The following is an 18731-nucleotide window of genomic DNA, read 5'->3' on the forward strand; positions in this document are numbered from 1 at the left end:
CAATGCAGCATACTTCCCGCCTCGGTCATCGACCTTCGGTCCGGCGGACGGGGTCCCCCTCTGCAAGGGGCTAACGGGGGTTCGATCCGTACTTGCGGAAAGCGGCTCGTCCAAGTATGTTTCGGTGGACAGTTTTTCACCTGGAATTTCGTCACCGCTCAAATCTCGCAGGCCCTGTTGGGTGCTGACTTTTTGGGTGCCAACGGCCTGTTGGTGGACGTGAAAAATCGACGCCTCGTTCACGCTGCCACGCTCGACGATATTTCAGGGGCGCGCAGCATGGCTGCGTCACACACGATTTCATGTGCGCGGCCACAGCCCGACAATTTCGCCCGTCTCCTCGAGGAGTTCCCCGAGCTGACGAAGCCCACCTTTTCAGCTTCGACCGTCAAGCATCGGGTGGAGCATCATATTTGGACTACCGGCTCTCCTGTTTACGCCAGGGCGCGACGTTTAGAGCCCAGCAAGCTAGCGGCGGCGAAGGCGGAGTTCGCCGTGATGGAGAAAATGGGGATCATCCGTCGGTCCAGTAGCCCCTGGTCCTCCCCGCTCCACATCGTCCCCGTGGTGATTATCGCCACCTCAATGAGATAACAACGCCCGACCGTTACCCCATTCCCCATATACAGGACTTCTCAGCCCATTTGGCGGGGACGTCCATCTTCTCGAAAGTCGACCTCATCTGTGGTTACCACCAGGTGCCAGTGCACCCTCAAGATGTCAAAAAGACAGCGGTCATTACCCCCTTTGGACTTTTTGAATTCCTACGAATGCCCTTTGGGCTTAAAAATGCGGCGCAGGCGTTTCAGTACCTCATGGATTCAGTCCTGCGGACCTTGATTTTTTATTTGTTTATTTGGATGATATTCTGATTGCCAGCACCTCCAAGGAGGAACACCTCGAGCACCTTCGGGTTCTTTTCCGACGGCTTCAGCAGCACGGCCTCATCGTTAACCCGGACAAATGCCGTTTCGGCCTAGCGCAACTTGATTTCCTGGGACACAGCATAACCCCAGCTGAGGCAATGCCACTTTGAGTCAAGGTGGAGGTGATCACGGCGTTCCTGAAACCGAAATCCGTGAAAGCCTTACAGGTGTTCCTGGGGATGGTGAACTTCTATCATCGTTTCATCCCCAGGGCAGCACAGCTCATGCGTCCGCTCTATGAGGCCCTCAGGGGCACGACGGGAAAGGAGCCAGTGGTATGGTCGCAAGACATGGATCGCGCCTTCGAGGAGATGAAGACTGCGCTCGCCAACGCGACCATGCTAGCACACCCCCTGCTGGGAGCCACCATCGCCCTCACGACGGACGCATCAGACTACGCGGTGGGGGCCGTCCAGGAGCAGTGGGTCGACGGCGCGTGGCAATCTCTGGCCTTTTTTAGCCGCCAGCTACAACGGCATGAGCACCGGTACAGTACTTTCGACCGAGAGCTGTTGACATTGCTTTTGGCCATCCGCCATTTTCGTTTCCTCCTCGAAGGGCGACGCTTCATCGCGTTTGTTGACCACAAGCCATTGACGTTCGCAATGGCCAAGTCTGCGGAAACATGGTCGGCTCGGCAGCAACGGTAGCTGACGTACATATCGGAGTTCACCACCGACATCCGGCATGTGGCCGGTAAGGACAACGTCGTCGCCGATTGCCAATCCCGCGCCGCCGTCCAGGCCGTCCAATTGGGCATTGACTATACACACAGATGGCGGCTGACCGAGCGGCCGGCCCGGAGACCCAGGGTTTTCGTTCGGTTCCAGCCGAGGGATGTGCCGTTCCATTCCGCAGGTACTACTCTGCTCTGCGATGTTTCGCTGGGTGCACCCCGTCCGATCGTTCCGTCTAAATGGCGCCGAGCGGTTTTCGACGCCATACACGGCCTATCGCATCCTGGAGTGCGGGCGTCGCAAAAGCTGCTGGTCTCCAAATTCGTATGGAGGGGAATACGCAAAGACGTCAGAGACTGGGCGAACACTTGTGTTGTTTGCCAACGGGCCGAGGTGCAGCGGCATGTCAGGGCCCCGCTCGCCATCTTCGGGGTTCCGGAGCGGCGATTTGATCACATTCACATTGACTTAGTGGGCCCGCTTCCACCGTCCCGGGGCTTTACGTACCTTTTGACAACGGTGGATCGCACCACGAGGTGGCCGGAGGTGGTCCCCATGACGTCCACCACCTCTGCGGATGTTGCTCGAGCTTTCGTTTCATCATGGGTAGCCCGTTTTGGTGTCCCTGCGGATATTTCGTCGGATCGTGGGCCGCAATTTTCGTCCGAACTGTGGAATGAGGTGGTTTCCATGTTGGGCGTTAAACTCCACCGCACTACGGCCTATCACCCGCAAGCGAACAGCTTGTGCGAGCGGTTCCACCGTTCCTTGAAGGCGTCGCTCAGGGCCAGCCTTCTGGATGCATCCTGGGTCGACAAACTGCCGTGGGTGATGTTAGGACTCCGCACGGCGCTGAAGGATGATCTCCAGTCGTCGGCGGCGGAGATGGTTTACGGGCAACCGCTTTGAGTTCCAGGTGAATTCCTGCCGTCCCCTACGCAACCATGGTCCGCGGCCAGGCAAAGAGAGACCCACCGGGATGCGGCCTGCTGTTTCCGCCCAGTTCCGACCTCACAGCACGGTTTGCCTTCGTCCAACGTCCCGGGGGAGTTGTCGAAGGCCAAGTTCGTTTTTGTGCACCAAGACGGCCATCGTACCCCACTCGCACCTCCTTATGCCGGGCCCTTCCAGGTTTTGCAGGCAGGGGACAAGTGTTTTGTGATTGACGTCGGGGGCAAGCCTGTTCACATCTCTGTCGATCGCCTTAAGCCTGCGCACCTGGACCTCGAACGACCGATCGAGCTGGCACAGCCTCCGCGCTGCGGCCGGCCGCCACCACACCTGACAGTGCCGTGTCACCTGCCAGCTCGCCGCCTGCTCAGCGTTTTCTCCTCCGGGAATTTAGGAGTCGGTCCAACAGACTTGTCCGACCTCCTCAGCGATTGACTCTTCTCGTTAAAGACAATTTTGGGGGGGGTGTATGTGGCAAAGCCACTAAGAGACTCTCACAGTGACTTATATAATTGCCTTTAATCATGTTTATTACCTTTTAATGTTGGCTCTGGTTAAACAGAGCTAGATCGACAAAATCGCGATCTGACGCGATGACGTCATCACGTGGGTCATGTGACATCCCCAACGGCGGGAAGCGTGATGACGTCATGACGTCATGACGTCAGAGGTAGAGGGCGTTTCCAGCCAGTCCTTGTGTGGAGTGATAGTGAATGGACCTGTTTAGAGCTTCTCCTGCATTTTCTTGTTTTGTAAAGTTTCAGTACATTAAACTCAGTTTGTTAACTACTAATGAGTTTATAGATTCTTTGCTAGGAGTGCAGAGACTCCTACACTTGTTAAATTAACTTTCTATTTTTATAGCAAGAGATTCAGAGTTTTCTGGTGATTGCTGCACTCATCGCAGTCCCCTGGATGCTTTTCTTCAAACCCTTCGTTTTGCGATCAAATCACAGGAGAGCTCAGCAAAGGGTAAGATAAACCTGCTAGACTGCCTACAATAAGATCTACATCTGCGAGCCAATTTGAACGTAGCAAAGTGTGTGTCTGGAATTAAAATGGGATGGACTATTCGGGGTGCACTGGATACTTGATCTTCTCACAACTTGTGGTCTTCTTTCATTGGCTGTTGGGGATTCAGAAAAACACTTCCGTGCGGTTACTCCCTTCCTGATTCTTCAGAATTATTCCTACGTGCTCCCAATCCAGTGATTTTTTTTCCCCCCCATTAAAAGTGCAGTAAGTTTGTTTTTTGTTAACCTCTTAGCCTGTCCAATCAGCCTTGCTGCCAAATCCTCCCATCTTCTTTCTGCCAAACCCTCCAGCTCCTGCCATTTATTGTAACAAATGTTTTGCTTTGTCCCCATCTCGAGTCTCTGCTGTCTTTGCTGTTGAAGGTACAGCTAATGTTTGCGAACAATGTGAACAAGCCTGCCAGTAAACATAGGAACAGGAAGGAGTAGGTCATTCAGTCCCTCGAGCCTGTTGGATCAGGGCTGATCTGCACCTCAATTCCATTTACCCGGCTTTGCTCCATGTCCCTTGATACCCTTACCTAACAAAAATCTATCGATCTCCGTCTTGAAATGTCTAATTGACCTCCAGCAACCACAGACTTTTGAGGGAGAGAGTCCAGATTTCTGCTACCCTTTGTGTGAAAAGTGCTTCCTGATTTCACCCCTGAATGGGCTGGCTCTAATTTTAAGATTGTGCCCCCTTGTTCTTGATTCGCCCAAATAGTTTCTCTGTATCTACCCTATCGAATCCCATAATCATTTTAAATATCTTGATCAGATCACCCCCTCAACCGGCTAAAGTAAAGGGAATACAAGCCAAGTTTATGCAACCTATCCTCAATTTAACCCTTTAAGCCCCTAAACACTGCATGTTTTTGTAGTCCAGCCTGGGATAGGAACTGTGATCTATTTATTATTAGTTATTTACAGATCTAACTTAATGTACTGTACAAGGGCAGATACAAGGAATCTGTTGACCAGAAGTGGCCCACTTACATTTATCACCCAGCATTAACAATGAGATACAGAAACAGTAGCAAGTGAAGCTTTCAGATTTTAAAATTTTGTTTGTGGTACTTTACATCAACAACAACAACTTGCATTTATATAGCACCTTTTAATATAGTAAAACGTCTCGAGGTGCTTCACAGGAGTGTAATCAGACAAACATTGACACCGAACCAAAAAACAAGACATTAGGAAGCCCCAGGGTTTTAAGGATCATTTTAAAGGAGGAGAGAGAGACGGAGAGGTTTGGGGAGGGAATTCCAGAGCTTAGGGCCAAGACAGCTGAAGGCACGGCCGCCAATGGAGGGGCACAGGATAAACACGAGGATGAGCATTTTAAAATCGAGGCGTTGCTGGACCGGGAGCCAATGTAGGTCAGCGAGAACAGGGGTGATGGGTGAACGGGACTTGGTGCGAATTAGGACACGGGCAGCAGAAGCTCAAGTTAGGCAGCCAGCCAGAAGAGCATTTGAATAGTTGAGTCTGGATGAGGGTTTCAGCCACAGATGAGCTGAGATGACAATCTAATCTGTACTGTACATTTTAAATGAATAAGTGATCATACCTAAACTGTTCGATACACAGCCCCTTCCACTTTGTGACTCTGTGTTAAACCCTACGGTGGCTACCTTGTTACTGTGAGATTAAAGTAAGTCACAATATGAATATTCTATGTCAGTACGGAGCTGTTATAAGTAGTTTCTGGAGCAGCAGTGATCTGTGCTGACATCTGTAGTTTTGCAATCAGTTCCAGTACTGTACAGCATGTGAATATTTAGACTTACAATAATAATTAAAGGTTCATTAACCATCCCTGCACAGTTTGATATTCAGTCGCTCCATTGTAACAGTGAATTATTGGCCTAAGTAAATCTTGCCTTATCTACCTGGAATGTAGATGCTGCAAAGATTTTTAAAAAAAATCACGGCTCTTATCTTTGGCAGGTTAGTTGTTCTTGAAAGATTGTTGTGACCAAACCCTCCCCAGCCTTACTGCAGTTCCCATGGGCTTTGTTACCATTCCCAACCTCCTTGTTACCGTCCCTGCTGGCCTTGCTCTCGGTCTTTTTACACACTGTCTTATTGTACCCCAGTGTTACACAGTGACAGACCTGTCCCCACCAGTACTGTACCCCAGTGTTACACAGTGTGAGAGACCTGTCCCCACCAGTACTATACAGGGACAGACCTGTCCCCACCAGTACTGTACCCCAGTGTTACACAGTGTGAGAGACCTGTCCCCACCAGTACTATACAGGGACAGACCTGTACCCACCAGTACTGTACCCCAGTGTTATACAGTGTGACAGACCTGTACCCATCAGTACTGTACCCAAGCGTTACACAGTGACAGACCTGTCCCCACCAGTACTGTACCCCAGTGTTACACAGTGTGAGAGACCTGTCCCCACCAGTACTGTACCCCAGTGTTACACAATGACAGACCTGTCCCCACCAGTACTGTACCCCAGTGTTATACAGTGTGAGAGACCTGTACCCACCAGTACTGTACCCCAGTGTTCTACAGTGACAGACCTGTACCCACCAGTACTGTACCCCAGTGTTCTACAGTGACAGACCTGTCCCCACCAGTACTGTACCCCAGTGTTATACAGTGACAGACCTGTACCCACCAGTACTGTACCCCAGTGTTATACAGTGACAGACCTGTACCCACCAGTACTGTACCCCAGTGTTATACAGTGACAGACCTGTACCCACCAGTACTGTATCCCAGTGTTATACAGTGACAGACCTGTCCCCACCAGTACTGTACCCCAGTGTTACAGTGACAGACCTGTACCCACTAGTACCAACTCTGAAAGGTGGAATCTCGGGTGAACGTAATTTAAGAACCTCTTTTCTTTCTTTTTAGCTGGAGGCCGCACCAGTAAATACCTATGCTACAGTTGACGTTGAGGCTGACACAATTCAACCCCAACAAAGGAGCACTGGTGACCATGGTGACAACCATGGTGAAGAGGCAAGTCCAGCAAATTTAGCCCAGGGATTTAAGACCGGCCTTGCTATGTTAAACAAATACCTGTCAAAGACAGGCACGTATCATGGTTGGGTTGAATGTTCAGCGGCGCAATTTTTCTTTCAAATATATGCAGTGGGTAAAATGAATTTGAGGATGAGGAGGAACTACTTCACTCAGAGGGTGGTAGGTCCATGGAATATGCTGCCCCAAAAAGCTGTAGAAGCTACATCATTACATAAATTTAAAACAGAAATAGACAATTTCCTAGAAGTAAAGGGAATTAAGGGTTATGGGGAGCGGGCAGGAATTTGGACATGAGTCTAGGTTCGGATCGGACATGGCCCTGTGGGTAGCGGAGCGGGCCCAGGGGCCGTGTAGCCTGATCCTGCTCCTATTTCGTGTGTCTAATTCTGTTCGATTCGGGAGATGGTTCTGTGATAGTAGATTGGCGGTTAGGATCAGATCAGCCATGATCTTATTGAATGGCGGAGCAGGCTCGAGGGGCCGATTGGCCTACTCCTGCTCCTATTTCTTATGTTCTTATGTTCTAAGAATGTCATTACAGAAGAGTGAGTCTGTTGTCCAAAACACTGCACGGGGCATCCCCTCGTAAAGCATGTGCAATCTGTCCGTACAATTGGGAACTGTCGTAATGGTGAGAACGAGAAACCAAAACCAACTATATTAAAATCATAATGGAGAAGGATACTGTTTTATTGGATGTTTTTGGAACATGCTTGGAAATTCATTGAACTGTAGGGGTTGGGTGACTGTGTGTTAATCATTATCTCTCACACACTCACTCTCTCACACACTCTCACACACTCACACACACTCACCCACACACACACACTCTCACTCACACTCTCTCTCACACACACACTCTCTCACACATTCTCACACGCACGCATCCTGTTTTGGAATAGTCAGATTTTGAGGGCACTGTCAGGACATTCCTAAAATATGAAGCAGACATCATTAGTCTGTTTTTAAAAAAAAAAAAAAAAATGTTTAAATGATGCTTTTCCACTTGTGCCTTAGTTTGTGGAGACATTAGTTATTCATTGAATTTCCAGCAACCTCAGATCTCTCACCCTGATCCCTCTCCTGACTCTCGCCCTAGTCCCTGTCCTAACTCCCAGCGTGTCCCCCTCCTCCCGACTCCCAGCGTGTCCCCCTCCTCCCGACTCCCAGCGTGTCCCACTCCCCCTAACTCCCAGCGTGTCCCCCTCCTCCTGACTCCCAGCGTGTCCCCCTCCTGACTCCCAGCGTGTCCCCCTCCTCCTGACTCCCAGCGTGTCCCCCTCCTCCTGACTCCCAGCGTGTCCCTCTCCTCCTGACTCCCAGCGTGTCCCTCTCCTCCTGACTCCCAGCGTGTCCCTCTCCTCCTGACTCCCAGCGTGTCCCCCTCCTCCTGACTCCCAGCGTGTCCCTCTCCCCGTAACTCCCAGCGTGTCCCCCTCCTCCTGACTCCCAGCGTGTCCCTCTCCCCGTAACTCCCAGCGTGCCCCCTCCTCCTGACTCCCAGCGTGTCCCTCTCCTCCCGACTCCCAGCGTGTCCCTCTCCCCGTAACTCCCAGCGTGTCCCACGACTCCCAGCGTGTCCCTCTCCTCCCGACTCCCAGCGTGTCCCTCTCCCCGTAACTCCCAGCGTGTCCCACTCCTCCTGACTCCCAGCGTGTCCCCCTCCCCGTAACTCCCAGCGTGTCCCCCTCCCCCTGACTCCCAGCGTGTCCCCCTCCTCCTGACTCCCAGCGTGTCCCTCTCCTCCTGACTCCCAGCGTGTCCCTCTCCTCCTGACTCCCAGCGTGTCCCTCTCCTCCTGACTCCCAGCGTGTCCCTCTCCTCCTAACTCCCAGCGTGTCCCTCTCCCCGTAACTCCCAGCATGTCCCTCTCCTCCTGACTCCCAGCGTGTCCCTCTCCCCGTAACTCCCAGCATGTCCCTCTCCTCCTGACTCCCAGCGTGTCCCTCTCCTCCTGACTCCCAGCGTGTCCCCCTCCCCGTAACTCCCAGCGTGTCCCCCTCCTCCTGACTCCCAGCGCGTCCCTCTCCTCCTGACTCCCAGCGCGTCCCTCTCCTCCTGACTCCCAGCGCGTCCCCCTCCTCCTGACTCCCAGCGCGTCCCCCTCCTCCTGACTCCCAGCGTGTCGCTCTCCTCCTGACTCCCAGCGTGTCCCTCTCCTCCTGACTCCCAGCGTGTCCCCCTCCTCCTGACTCCCAGCGTGTCCCTCTCCCCGTAACTCCCAGCGTGTCCCACGACTCCCAGCGTGTCCCTCTCCTCCCGACTCCCAGCGTGTCCCTCTCCCCGTAACTCCCAGCGTGTCCCACGACTCCCAGCGTGTCCCCCTCCTCCTGACTCCCAGCGTGTCCCTCTCCTCCTGACTCCCAGCGTGTCCCCCTCCTCCTGACTCCCAGCGTGTCCCTCTCCTCCTAACTCCCAGCGTGTCCCTCTCCTCCTGACTCCCAGCGTGTCCCTCTCCTCCTGACTCCCAGCGTGTCCCTCTCCTCCTAACTCCCAGCGTGTCCCTCTCCCCGTAACTCCCAGCATGTCCCTCTCCTCCTGACTCCCAGCGTGTCCCTCTCCTCCTGACTCCCAGCGTGTCCCCCTCCCCGTAACTCCCAGCGTGTCCCCCTCCTCCTGACTCCCAGCGTGTCCCCCTCCCCGTAACTCCCAGCGTGTCCCCCTCCCCGTAACTCCCAGCGTGTCCCCCTCCTCCTGACTCCCAGCGCGACCCTCTCCTCCTGACTCCCAGCGCGTCCCCCTCCTCCTGACTCCCAGCGTGTCCCCCTCCTCCTGACTCCCAGCGTGTCCCTCTCCCCGTAACTCCCAGCATGTCCCTCTCCTCCTGACTCCCAGCGTGTCCCTCTCCTCCTGACTCCCAGCGTGTCCCTCTCCTCCTAACTCCCAGCGTGTCCCTCTCCCCGTAACTCCCAGCGTGTCCCCCTCCTCCTGACTCCCAGCGTGTCCCCCTCCTCCTGACTCCCAGCGTGTCCCCCTCCTCCTGACTCCCAGCGTGTCCCCCTCCCCGTAACTCCCAGCGTGTCCCCCTCCCCGTAACTCCCAGCGTGTCCCCCTCCTCCTGACTCCCAGCGCGACCCTCTCCTCCTGACTCCCAGCGCGTCCCCCTCCTCCTGACTCCCAGCGTGTCCCCCTCCTCCTGACTCCCAGCGTGTCCCTCTCCCCGTAACTCCCAGCGTGTCCCTCTCCTCCTGACTCCCAGCGTGTCCCTCTCCTCCTGACTCCCAGCGTGTCCCTCTCCTCCTAACTCCCAGCGTGTCCCTCTCCCCGTAACTCCCAGCGTGTCCCCCTCCTCCTGACTCCCAGCGTGTCCCCCTCCTCCTGACTCCCAGCGTGTCCCCCTCCTCCTGACTCCCAGCGTGTCCCTCTCCCCGTAACTCCCAGCGTGTCCCCCTCCTCCTGACTCCCAGCGTGTCCCCCTCCTCCTGACTCCCAGCGTGTCCCCCTCCTCCTGACTCCCAGCGTGTCCCACTCCTCCTGACTCCCAGCGTGTCCCACTCCTCCTAACTCCCAGCGTGTCCCTCTCCTCCTGACTCCCAGCGTGTCCCTCTCCCCCTAACTCCCAGCTGGGATCCCTTCCTCACTGGACCTGGCACAAGCTGTCAGCACTCTCTTACCCCTTCCCCATCTGACATCAGCTCACTCAGCACAGGCCCGGAATCGAGGAACTGCTGCTACATCGGACTCCGTTACACACTGCCTTTACCAACTGTGGTGGGGGGTGGGGGAGGGGCTGGAGTTACACTCTGTAAAATATAAACGGAGGTTTGCAATGGCTGAAATCGCTACTACTTTCTCTTGTGTTATTTCAGTTTAACTTTGGTGATATCTTTGTGCACCAAGCGATCCACACAATCGAGTACTGCCTTGGCTGCATCTCCAACACTGCCTCCTATCTCCGACTCTGGGCTCTAAGCTTGGCTCATGCAGGTAAGAAACTGGCCCCATCCGAGGTGACTGGTGGGTGGAAACACTGCAGGCAGTGGATGAAGTAATCGGATACCTGAGCTCCTAATGCGAATGATGTTGAGCCCTGTTTACACAGTTCACCCCAGTACAGATGGCAGTTAAGCATTCTGTAACAGCCTGTGCAGGGAAGAGCAGCCTGTGGGGGGAGGAGGAGGAGCCTGTGGGGAGCGGAGGAGGAGCCGCCTGTGGGAGGCGGAGGAGGAGCCGCCTGTGGGGGGGGGGGGGGGAGGAGGAGCCTGTGAAGGGGAGGAGGAGGGGCTTGTGGGGGAGGAGGAGGAGCCTGTGAGGAGGAGGAGGGGCTTGTGGGGGTGGAGGAGGAGCCTGTGGGGGGAGGAGGAGGAGGAGCCGCCTGTGGGGGGAGGAGGAGCTTGTGTGGGGAGGAGGAGGAGCTTGTGGGGGGGGAGGAGGAGGAGCCTGTGAAGGGGAGGAGGAGGAGCTTGTGGGGGGTAGGGGAGGAGCCTGTGAAGGGGAGGAGGAGCCGCCTGTGGGGGGAGGAGGAGCTTGTGGGGGGGAGGAGGAGGAGGAGCCTGTGAAGGGGAGGAGGAGGGGCCTGTGGGGGGCGGAGGAGGAGCCGCCTGTGGGGGGCAGAGGAGGAGGAGCTTGTGGGGGGTGGGGGAGGAGCCTGTGAAGGGGAGGAGGAGGGGCCTGTGGGGGGCGGAGGAGGAGCCGCCTGTGGGGGGAGGAGGCGAAGGAGTTTGTGGGGGGCGGAGCCGGAGCCGCCTGTGGGGGGGGGAGGAGGAGCTTGTGGGGGGTGGAGGAGGAGCCTGTGAAGGGGGGGAGGAGCTGCCTGGAGGAGGAGGAGGAGCTTGTGGGGGGTGGAGGAGGAGCCTGTGAAGGGGAGGAGGAGGAATCCAGCCCCACAACCACCCACCCCCCCGCCCCAACCGAGATATCTGTGTTCCTCTAATTCTGTCCTCTTAGAGTGATTAAAATCGGGGATGCTTATCATTAGCGGCCGTGCCTTTAGTTGCCTAGGCACTAAGCTCTGAAATTCCCTCCCTAAACCTCTCCACCTCTTTCCTCCTTTAAGATGCTTCTTAAAACTTACCTCTTTAACTGCCCTAAATTCCCCTTATGTGGCGCGGTGTTTGTGTTGTAATACTCCTGTGAAGTGCCGTGGGACATTTTACTACGTTAAAGGTGCTATATAAATATAAGTTGTTTTGTTGTTGTTGTCCTGCCGTGCAGTTAAAGCGCTGCAGAAAAAATCTGTCTGCGGGAGAAAGCATTTAACAGCAGCGCAGTGTGGGGTGGGAGAGAGGGAAGGAGAGAAAGAAATCATAAAGAATTGGGAATTTTTTTTTAAAAATGTTGCTTTTAATTTACAAATGTTTTGTATTAACCATGTGCTAGATCTTTACATTTTCTGTGTAATGACAGTATATATTCTCTTCCACCTACTCGCCATGCAGATGTATCAATGATGACTCTTGGAGCTTTTACGTTGCGCTAAAGCGTCAGGTTCCGTGTGCCCCCCTCCTGTTTTTGCGTTGTGTGTCAGGACGAGTTCAACAACAACTACTTGTATTTATATAGCGCCTTTAATGTAGTAAAACGTCCCAAGGAGTTTCACAGGCGCGTTCTCAAACAAAGTTTGACACCGAGCCACATAAGGAGATATTAGGACAGATGACCAAAAGCTTGGTCAAAGAGGCGGTTTTAAGGAGCCTTTTAAAATGAGAGAGAGAGAGAGAGGTAGCGAGATCAGGACGGGCAAGGCCATGGAGGACAAGGCTGAGAATTTTAAAATCGAGGTGTTGCTTAACCGGGAGCCAATGTAGGTCAGCGAGCACGGGTAATGGGTGAACAGGACTTGGAGCGAGTTAGGACACTGGCAACAGAGTTTAGGATGACCTCTAGTTTATGGAGGGTGGGGGTTGGGAGGCCAGCCTGGGGTGCGTTGGAATAGTCCAGTCTGGAGGTAACAAAGGCCTGGATGAGGGTTTCAGCAGCAGATGAGCTGAGGCAGGGGCGGAGACGGGTGGTGTTATGGAGGTGGATGTAGGTGCTCTTGGTGATGGCGCGGATATGTAGTGAGAAACTCATCTCGTGGTCAGATGCGACACCAATGTTGCGAACGGTCTGGTTCAGCCAGGGAGAGGGATGGAGTCGCGGCAGGGGAACAGAGTTTGTGGCAGGGACCGAAGACAATGGCTTCGGTCTTCCCAATAACTAGTTTCCCTCGATCTGCTGCCCTCCGTTAATATGAAACCTCACGGAGCAAACCTGCCAAACCTGGTCTTTGCCTTGACTTTACAGCGTCCTTAACCTAATGGCACAGCTCACGTTTTATGGGCTTGTGCTCCCCTGTAACCCGGAACTGTTTGCATGGCAGGTGACAGAGGGCGAGCAGTGTACCTGCAGTCAACTGCACTTGGGAACATAGGAATTGCTAGCCGAAAACACTCTGAACTGTTATCCAAAACCAAAATAATAACATCTTACAGTCCTATTCAGAAATGCCCAAATCTTAGAATGAGCCTGTTCAGAAATGCCTAAATCTCAGTATTAAAATACAATGCAATCTCAGTATATGTGTCCCATTTATCTCTAGAACTATCTGAAGTCCTGTGGACCATGGTGCTGCACATTGGCCTGAGTAGTGCTGCTTGGGGTGGCCTTGTTGGTGTCTTCTTAATATTTGCAATTTTTGCCATCTTAACAGTCGCCATTCTGTTGGTAATGGAAGGGCTGTCTGCTTTCTTACACGCGTTGCGTCTTCACTGGTAAGTAATTCAACAAACATCAGTTGCACCGCAGGGTTTGGGGACTCTTGTTGTCTCTGTTTGTATGAGCCTTTTAGTCCTTTGCTTCTGAAAAAAACAGAAGTCCCATTGCAAGGTGCTCACAAACACTGTCTTCTTTCAGATCACAAGTACCTCAACAGACAGATAGTCCTTCGAAATGCAAACACATTGTGCCAAGAAATAGCAAAACATGGTGTTCAAATTCAAGTTGTTTCCCACTCTCTTTATTTAACTCATAACAAAATGTAATTTCTGTGGACAGACCAGTGTCCCCATGACCCTAAACTTACACCTTGATGTATGAGTCGCATGCCACAGTGTTAACCATGGAAGGACGTGCCACAGCATTAACAGTTGCCCATTTTACTGAGATATTTTGCACCAGTGGTTACAGAGGCTACTTACCATCAATCCCGTCCTTTCTGAAAGGCAGTAAGCATCATGCTATCACACTATATCTTTCAGGCTAAAACTAATAATTTATTTTATTTACATCTTAATTTACACAGAAGTAAAAGGTGTACAATGGAAAATTTACAATATAATGCTCGACTTACTGCCACTTTAAACAGTTATCCAAAACCAGAATAAAATTAAATCTGAAAATCTGAAATCTTAAGAGTCCTATTCAGAATCTTTTAATTGAGCTTTTGAAGATTGTGACTTGCTAGTCCCAAGACAGTGCTGGAGGAGTTCCTCAGGGCAGTGTCCTAGGCCCAGCCATCTTCAGCTGCTTCATCAATGACCTTCTCTCCATCATACATTACAGCAGTGACTACACTCAAAAAAACAATTACTTCATTGGCTGTAAAGCACGGTGTTCATGAAAGCCGCTATATAAATGCAAGTCTTTCTTTCTATAGGGTCAGAAGTGGGGATGTTCGCTGATGATTGCACAGTGCTCAGTGCCATTCACAACTCCTCAGATAATGAAACAGTCCATGCCCACATGCAGCAAGACCTGGATGACATTCAGGCTTGGGCTGATAAGTGGCAGGTAACATTCACGCCGCACAAGTGCCAGGCAATGACTATCTCCAACAAAAGGGAGTCTAACCACCGTCCCTTAACATTCAATGGCATTACCATTGCTAAACCCACACCATCAACATCCTGGGGGTCACAATTGACCAGAAACTTAACCGGACCAGCCACATAAATACTGTGGCTATAAGAGGCCTGGGTATTCTGTGGCGAGTGTCTCACCCGACTCCCAAAGCCTTTCCACCATTTACAAGGCACAAGTAAGGAGTGTGATGGAATACTCTCCTCTTGCCTGGATGAGTGCAGCTCCAACAATACTCAAGAAGCTCGACACCATCCAGGACAAAGCAACCCACTTGATTGGCACCCCATTCACCACCTTAAACATTCACTCACTCCATCGCCAGCGCACCGTGGCTACAGTGTGTACCATCTACAAGATGTACTGCAGAAACTTGCCAAGGCTTCTTTAACAGCACCTCCCAAACCCGCGACCTCTAACACCTATAAGGACAAGGGCAGCAGATGCATGGGAACACCACCACCTCCAAGTTCCCCTCCAAGTCACACACCATTCCTTCATCGTCGCGGAGTCAAAATCCTGGAACGCCCTCCCCAACAGTATTGTGGGAGTACCTTCACCACACGGACTGCAGCAGTTCAAGAAGGCGGTTCACCGCCACCTTCTCAAGGGCAGTTAGGGATGGGCAATATATGCTGGCCTTGCCAGCGACGCCCACATCCCATGAACAAATAAAAAAGAAGCTTCCTTGCTAGCCCATGGAGCTCCATCTCACCCTTGATGTTTACTCATTTGATGCAAGGGAACTTCAGAGTAGAGAAAGCCAGCTACAGTCATGTTAAGCTGTCCGTTAACTCCCAGAACAAGGCATGTTTATTTCAAGACAGCTCAGATTCCCTCAATTTGTTTCAGAATGCCCCATGTCACTGCTGGGATTTCCAACCCAAAACCTTAGAGTTCAAGTTTCCCATTTATTCTGATTTATTTTAGTTGCCCATTTTCAGCTAGAGTGAAAGAAAAGACTTACATTTATATACAGGTAGTCTATCCTTTATCCGAACTTCCGAAAACCTCTAAAAACCGAAAGTTTTTTCGTTCAGCGTAAGTCGTGCTCACGACGCCGCCCCCCGCCCCCGACCCCCCGCCGCCGCCGACCCCCCGACGACGCCGACCCCCGACGACGACAAATTTCCCAGTCTTATAAAATACCTTCTGAAATCCAAAATTTTCCGAAAACCGAAACACGGCTGGTCCCGAGGTTTTCGGATAAAGGATAGTCTACCTGTAGTACTTTTCATGACCTCAGGATGTCCCAAACCACTTTACAACCAATGAAGTACCTTTTGAAGTGTAGTCACTGTTGTAATGTAGGAAACCTGGCCGCTCGTTTACGCACAGCAAGCTCCCACAAACAGCAATGAGATAAATGACGAGCTAATCTCTTTTAGTGATGTTCGTTGGGCTAGGTGTTAACATTGAGTGGTAATAAGATGCACAGTACCAGGGAAAAACACTAAAAGGACATAGCTGGATACTCGTGAATGATGCAGCCCGTCATGCGTGGTCGGATGCTAGTGACCTGGAATGCGGCCACACCGAGGGAAGTTGCAGCTAAGGGGCTAAATGTCAAAATTGGCAAAACCCAAAGAACATTCAGCATGTATGTCTTCAGAAGTGTATTATCCACATCGACTTGTAAACTCCTGAGCCGTTTCAAACAGTATTTAACTCTGCATCCATTTGCTTTATTTTTTTCCTCCTAGGGTGGAGTTCCAGAATAAGTTCTACAGCGGAGCTGGCTACAAGTTTAACCCATTCTCATTCAAATCCATTCTGGATGGAAATCCAGATGAATAAAGCTGCATTTCAAAATAAAATATATTGGTACAAAGGACGTTTCACCCACAGCTTAAAAGACTGTGTCATTAGAAAACGATCACCGTGGATCTCACTGATGAATTGATATAATAGAATTTTGATTAGAGCTAACATTAAGGCCTTGAAATTCAGTTTGTGCCTCTGTATTAATGTATTAATGTTCAGATGAAATTCTTTTGTCTGTTATTTAGCAGAGGTGTTGGTAAGTTGAAAATCAGTGGGCAAATGGCTTTGTTAAAATAGCGAAGACTTGAATTTTGTAACACATTGAGCATCCCTGCGTTAATATTCACACAATTTAAGGACTAAAATGTGACCATTTTCAATTGGGGGTGGGGTGGGGGGGGAAGTCTAATTTAAAATGATTTATATTTGCTTCATTTTGGTGGTAAGATTTGGTGAATGATGTGCAGTGATGTCATTGGGTTTCCAAGTACTGCTGACACCTTGGAACAAGGGCCATGTCGAAGTGAAAGCCTCCGTATGCAGTGGGTGAGCTGCCACCGCTTTAACCTTTCAGATTCCATAAAATGCTGGTCCATTCTATCATTGTGCCTGTAAGTGCTTTGTCGCTGAGAAATACAACACTACTGCGAAATGTTCCTCTTGGTCAAGGTGAGCGTGAATTGGTAAAACCCATTTCATGGTCACAGTAAAGTAAACTCTAAAATAAAAACACAAGGGAAAATATACCCCAGGAAGGGCAAACTTTGCAACATGACCATTTGCTCAGCATATGTGTTTCCATCACCGCCTGGGAGAAGGTGAAGAAGAAGGTCCTTGAAAGAAGCTCTCCGGTAATAGGACCGTGAAGAGAAATGTTTCAAAGATGTTTGCCATTGATTTGGTGTACACTCCACCAATATTTATATCAATGCGTGTTACTAAAACTGAAGGCTTCATGATTGAATCCAATCTCAAATACAACAGATACTGACCTGTATCTTTCCAAAGATGTTTGTTTGGGATGATCCTCTGGGCTGGAATGAAAAGGGTGGAAATCCACAGGTAAAAACTCTGAAGCCAATAACCTACTGTGCAGTCAAAAGAAACTATCAGTCAACCCAGTTATGGAAGGGTAAAGATATCCCCACTACCACAGGAGTTGTGGCACTCCATACTTATAACACTGTCCACTGATTGCCTAATTTTTATTAAACCAGCTTTGCCGGCATAATCTCAATTCTCGAAACCAAAACGAAGTGGCCAGAATCGTGCTTCAACCTCGCCAATTAAATGTTCACCCCTGCTACAGCACTGAAGTGACCCTAATGAAAGGCACAAATTACATTCTCTGTGACTGTCACCTTGGTGCACTATCCCTCCTCATCTTTCTCGACCTATCTGCAGCCTTTACATGGTTGGGCCCACCATCCTTCTCCGACACTTGTCCTCCAATGTCAAGCCAAGTGGGACTGACCATGCTTGGTTCCACTCTTATCTATCCAATTGTAGCCAGAGAATCTCCTCCAATGTTTTCTCTGATCATCCCTGCACCCTCTGGAATCTCCCAAAGATCTTTCCTTGGCTCTCTTCTATTCCCTCAACTATATACTGTCCCTCTGCTTCATCATCTGAAAACACGACATCAGGTTCCACATGTATGGTGATGACACCCAGCTTTACCTCACCACCACTCCTCGACCTCTCCACTGCCTGTGTATTATCAACCTGCTTGCCCGACATCCAGTCACAATTTCCTTCAGTTAAACATTCGGAAGACTGAAGCCATTGTCTTTGGCCCCTGCCACAAATTCCGTTCCCTTGCTCAGTTGTTCCATCTCCATTCCTGGCCATTATCTCACGCTGAATCAGATTCTTTGCAACCCTGATGTCCCATTTGACACTGAGCTTGGCTTCCGACCCCCCCTTTCCCCTCCATCACCAAGCCCGCTTACTTTCACCTCTGTAATATTGCCCGTCTCCATTCCTGCTTCAACCCATCCACTGCTGAAAAGCTCATCCATGCTTTTGTCACCTCCAGCCTCGACTATTCCAATTGCCGGCCTCCTGTCCTCCACACTCCGAAAGCTTGAGCTCATCCAAAACTCTGCTGCCCGTATCCTAACTCACACCAAGTCCTGCTCACCCATCACCCCTCTGCTCACTGACCCAGATCGGTTCCCGGTCCACCAACACCTTGATTTTAAAATTCTCATCCTCCATGGTCTGCTTCATCCCTCTCTATCTCTGTAACCTCCTCCAGTCCTACAACATTTTGAGAACGCTGTAGTCCTCCAACTCTGGCCTCTTATGCACCCCCATTGGTGGCTGTACCTTCAGCTGTCTAGGTCCGGAATTCTCCGCCACACTCTCCTTTAACTCCCTCTGTTTTATCTCTTTGACCAAGCATTTAGTCACTCCTCCTAATATCTCATTCTTTGGCTTGGTGTCAATTTTTGCCTGACTACAACAGCTGGATTTTCTCCTTACTCTGGAGTCTCGAAAGGCGATTGATACCAAATGCCACAGTTAACAGGAACAACAGCAACAACTTGCATTTATATAGCCCCTTCAACGTAGTAAAACGTCCCAAGGCGTTTCACAG

General features: G+C 51.2%; 1 protein-coding gene across 1 annotated transcript in view; it reads left to right on the top strand.

Moving 5' to 3' along the window:
- Positions 1–16729, top strand: part of LOC147105995 (V-type proton ATPase 116 kDa subunit a 4-like) — a 111459-nt gene extending 94730 nt beyond the window's left edge. Inside the window, exons 16-20 of the mRNA XM_086008620.1 lie at positions 3419–3526; positions 6455–6562; positions 10396–10513; positions 13107–13278; positions 16069–16729. Of these exons, the coding sequence (XP_085864746.1) occupies positions 3419–3526; positions 6455–6562; positions 10396–10513; positions 13107–13278; positions 16069–16162 (600 nt within the window). The 3' untranslated portion in view covers positions 16163–16729. The remainder of the gene's footprint in view (positions 1–3418; positions 3527–6454; positions 6563–10395; positions 10514–13106; positions 13279–16068) is intronic.
- The last annotated feature ends 2002 nt before the right edge of the window (positions 16730–18731 follow it).

Source organism: Somniosus microcephalus, chromosome 16 (genome assembly GCF_052327205.1).
Source record: "Somniosus microcephalus isolate GS21.2 chromosome 16, FLI_Smic_1.0, whole genome shotgun sequence".
NCBI classification, from domain to species: domain Eukaryota; kingdom Metazoa; phylum Chordata; class Chondrichthyes; order Squaliformes; family Somniosidae; genus Somniosus; species Somniosus microcephalus.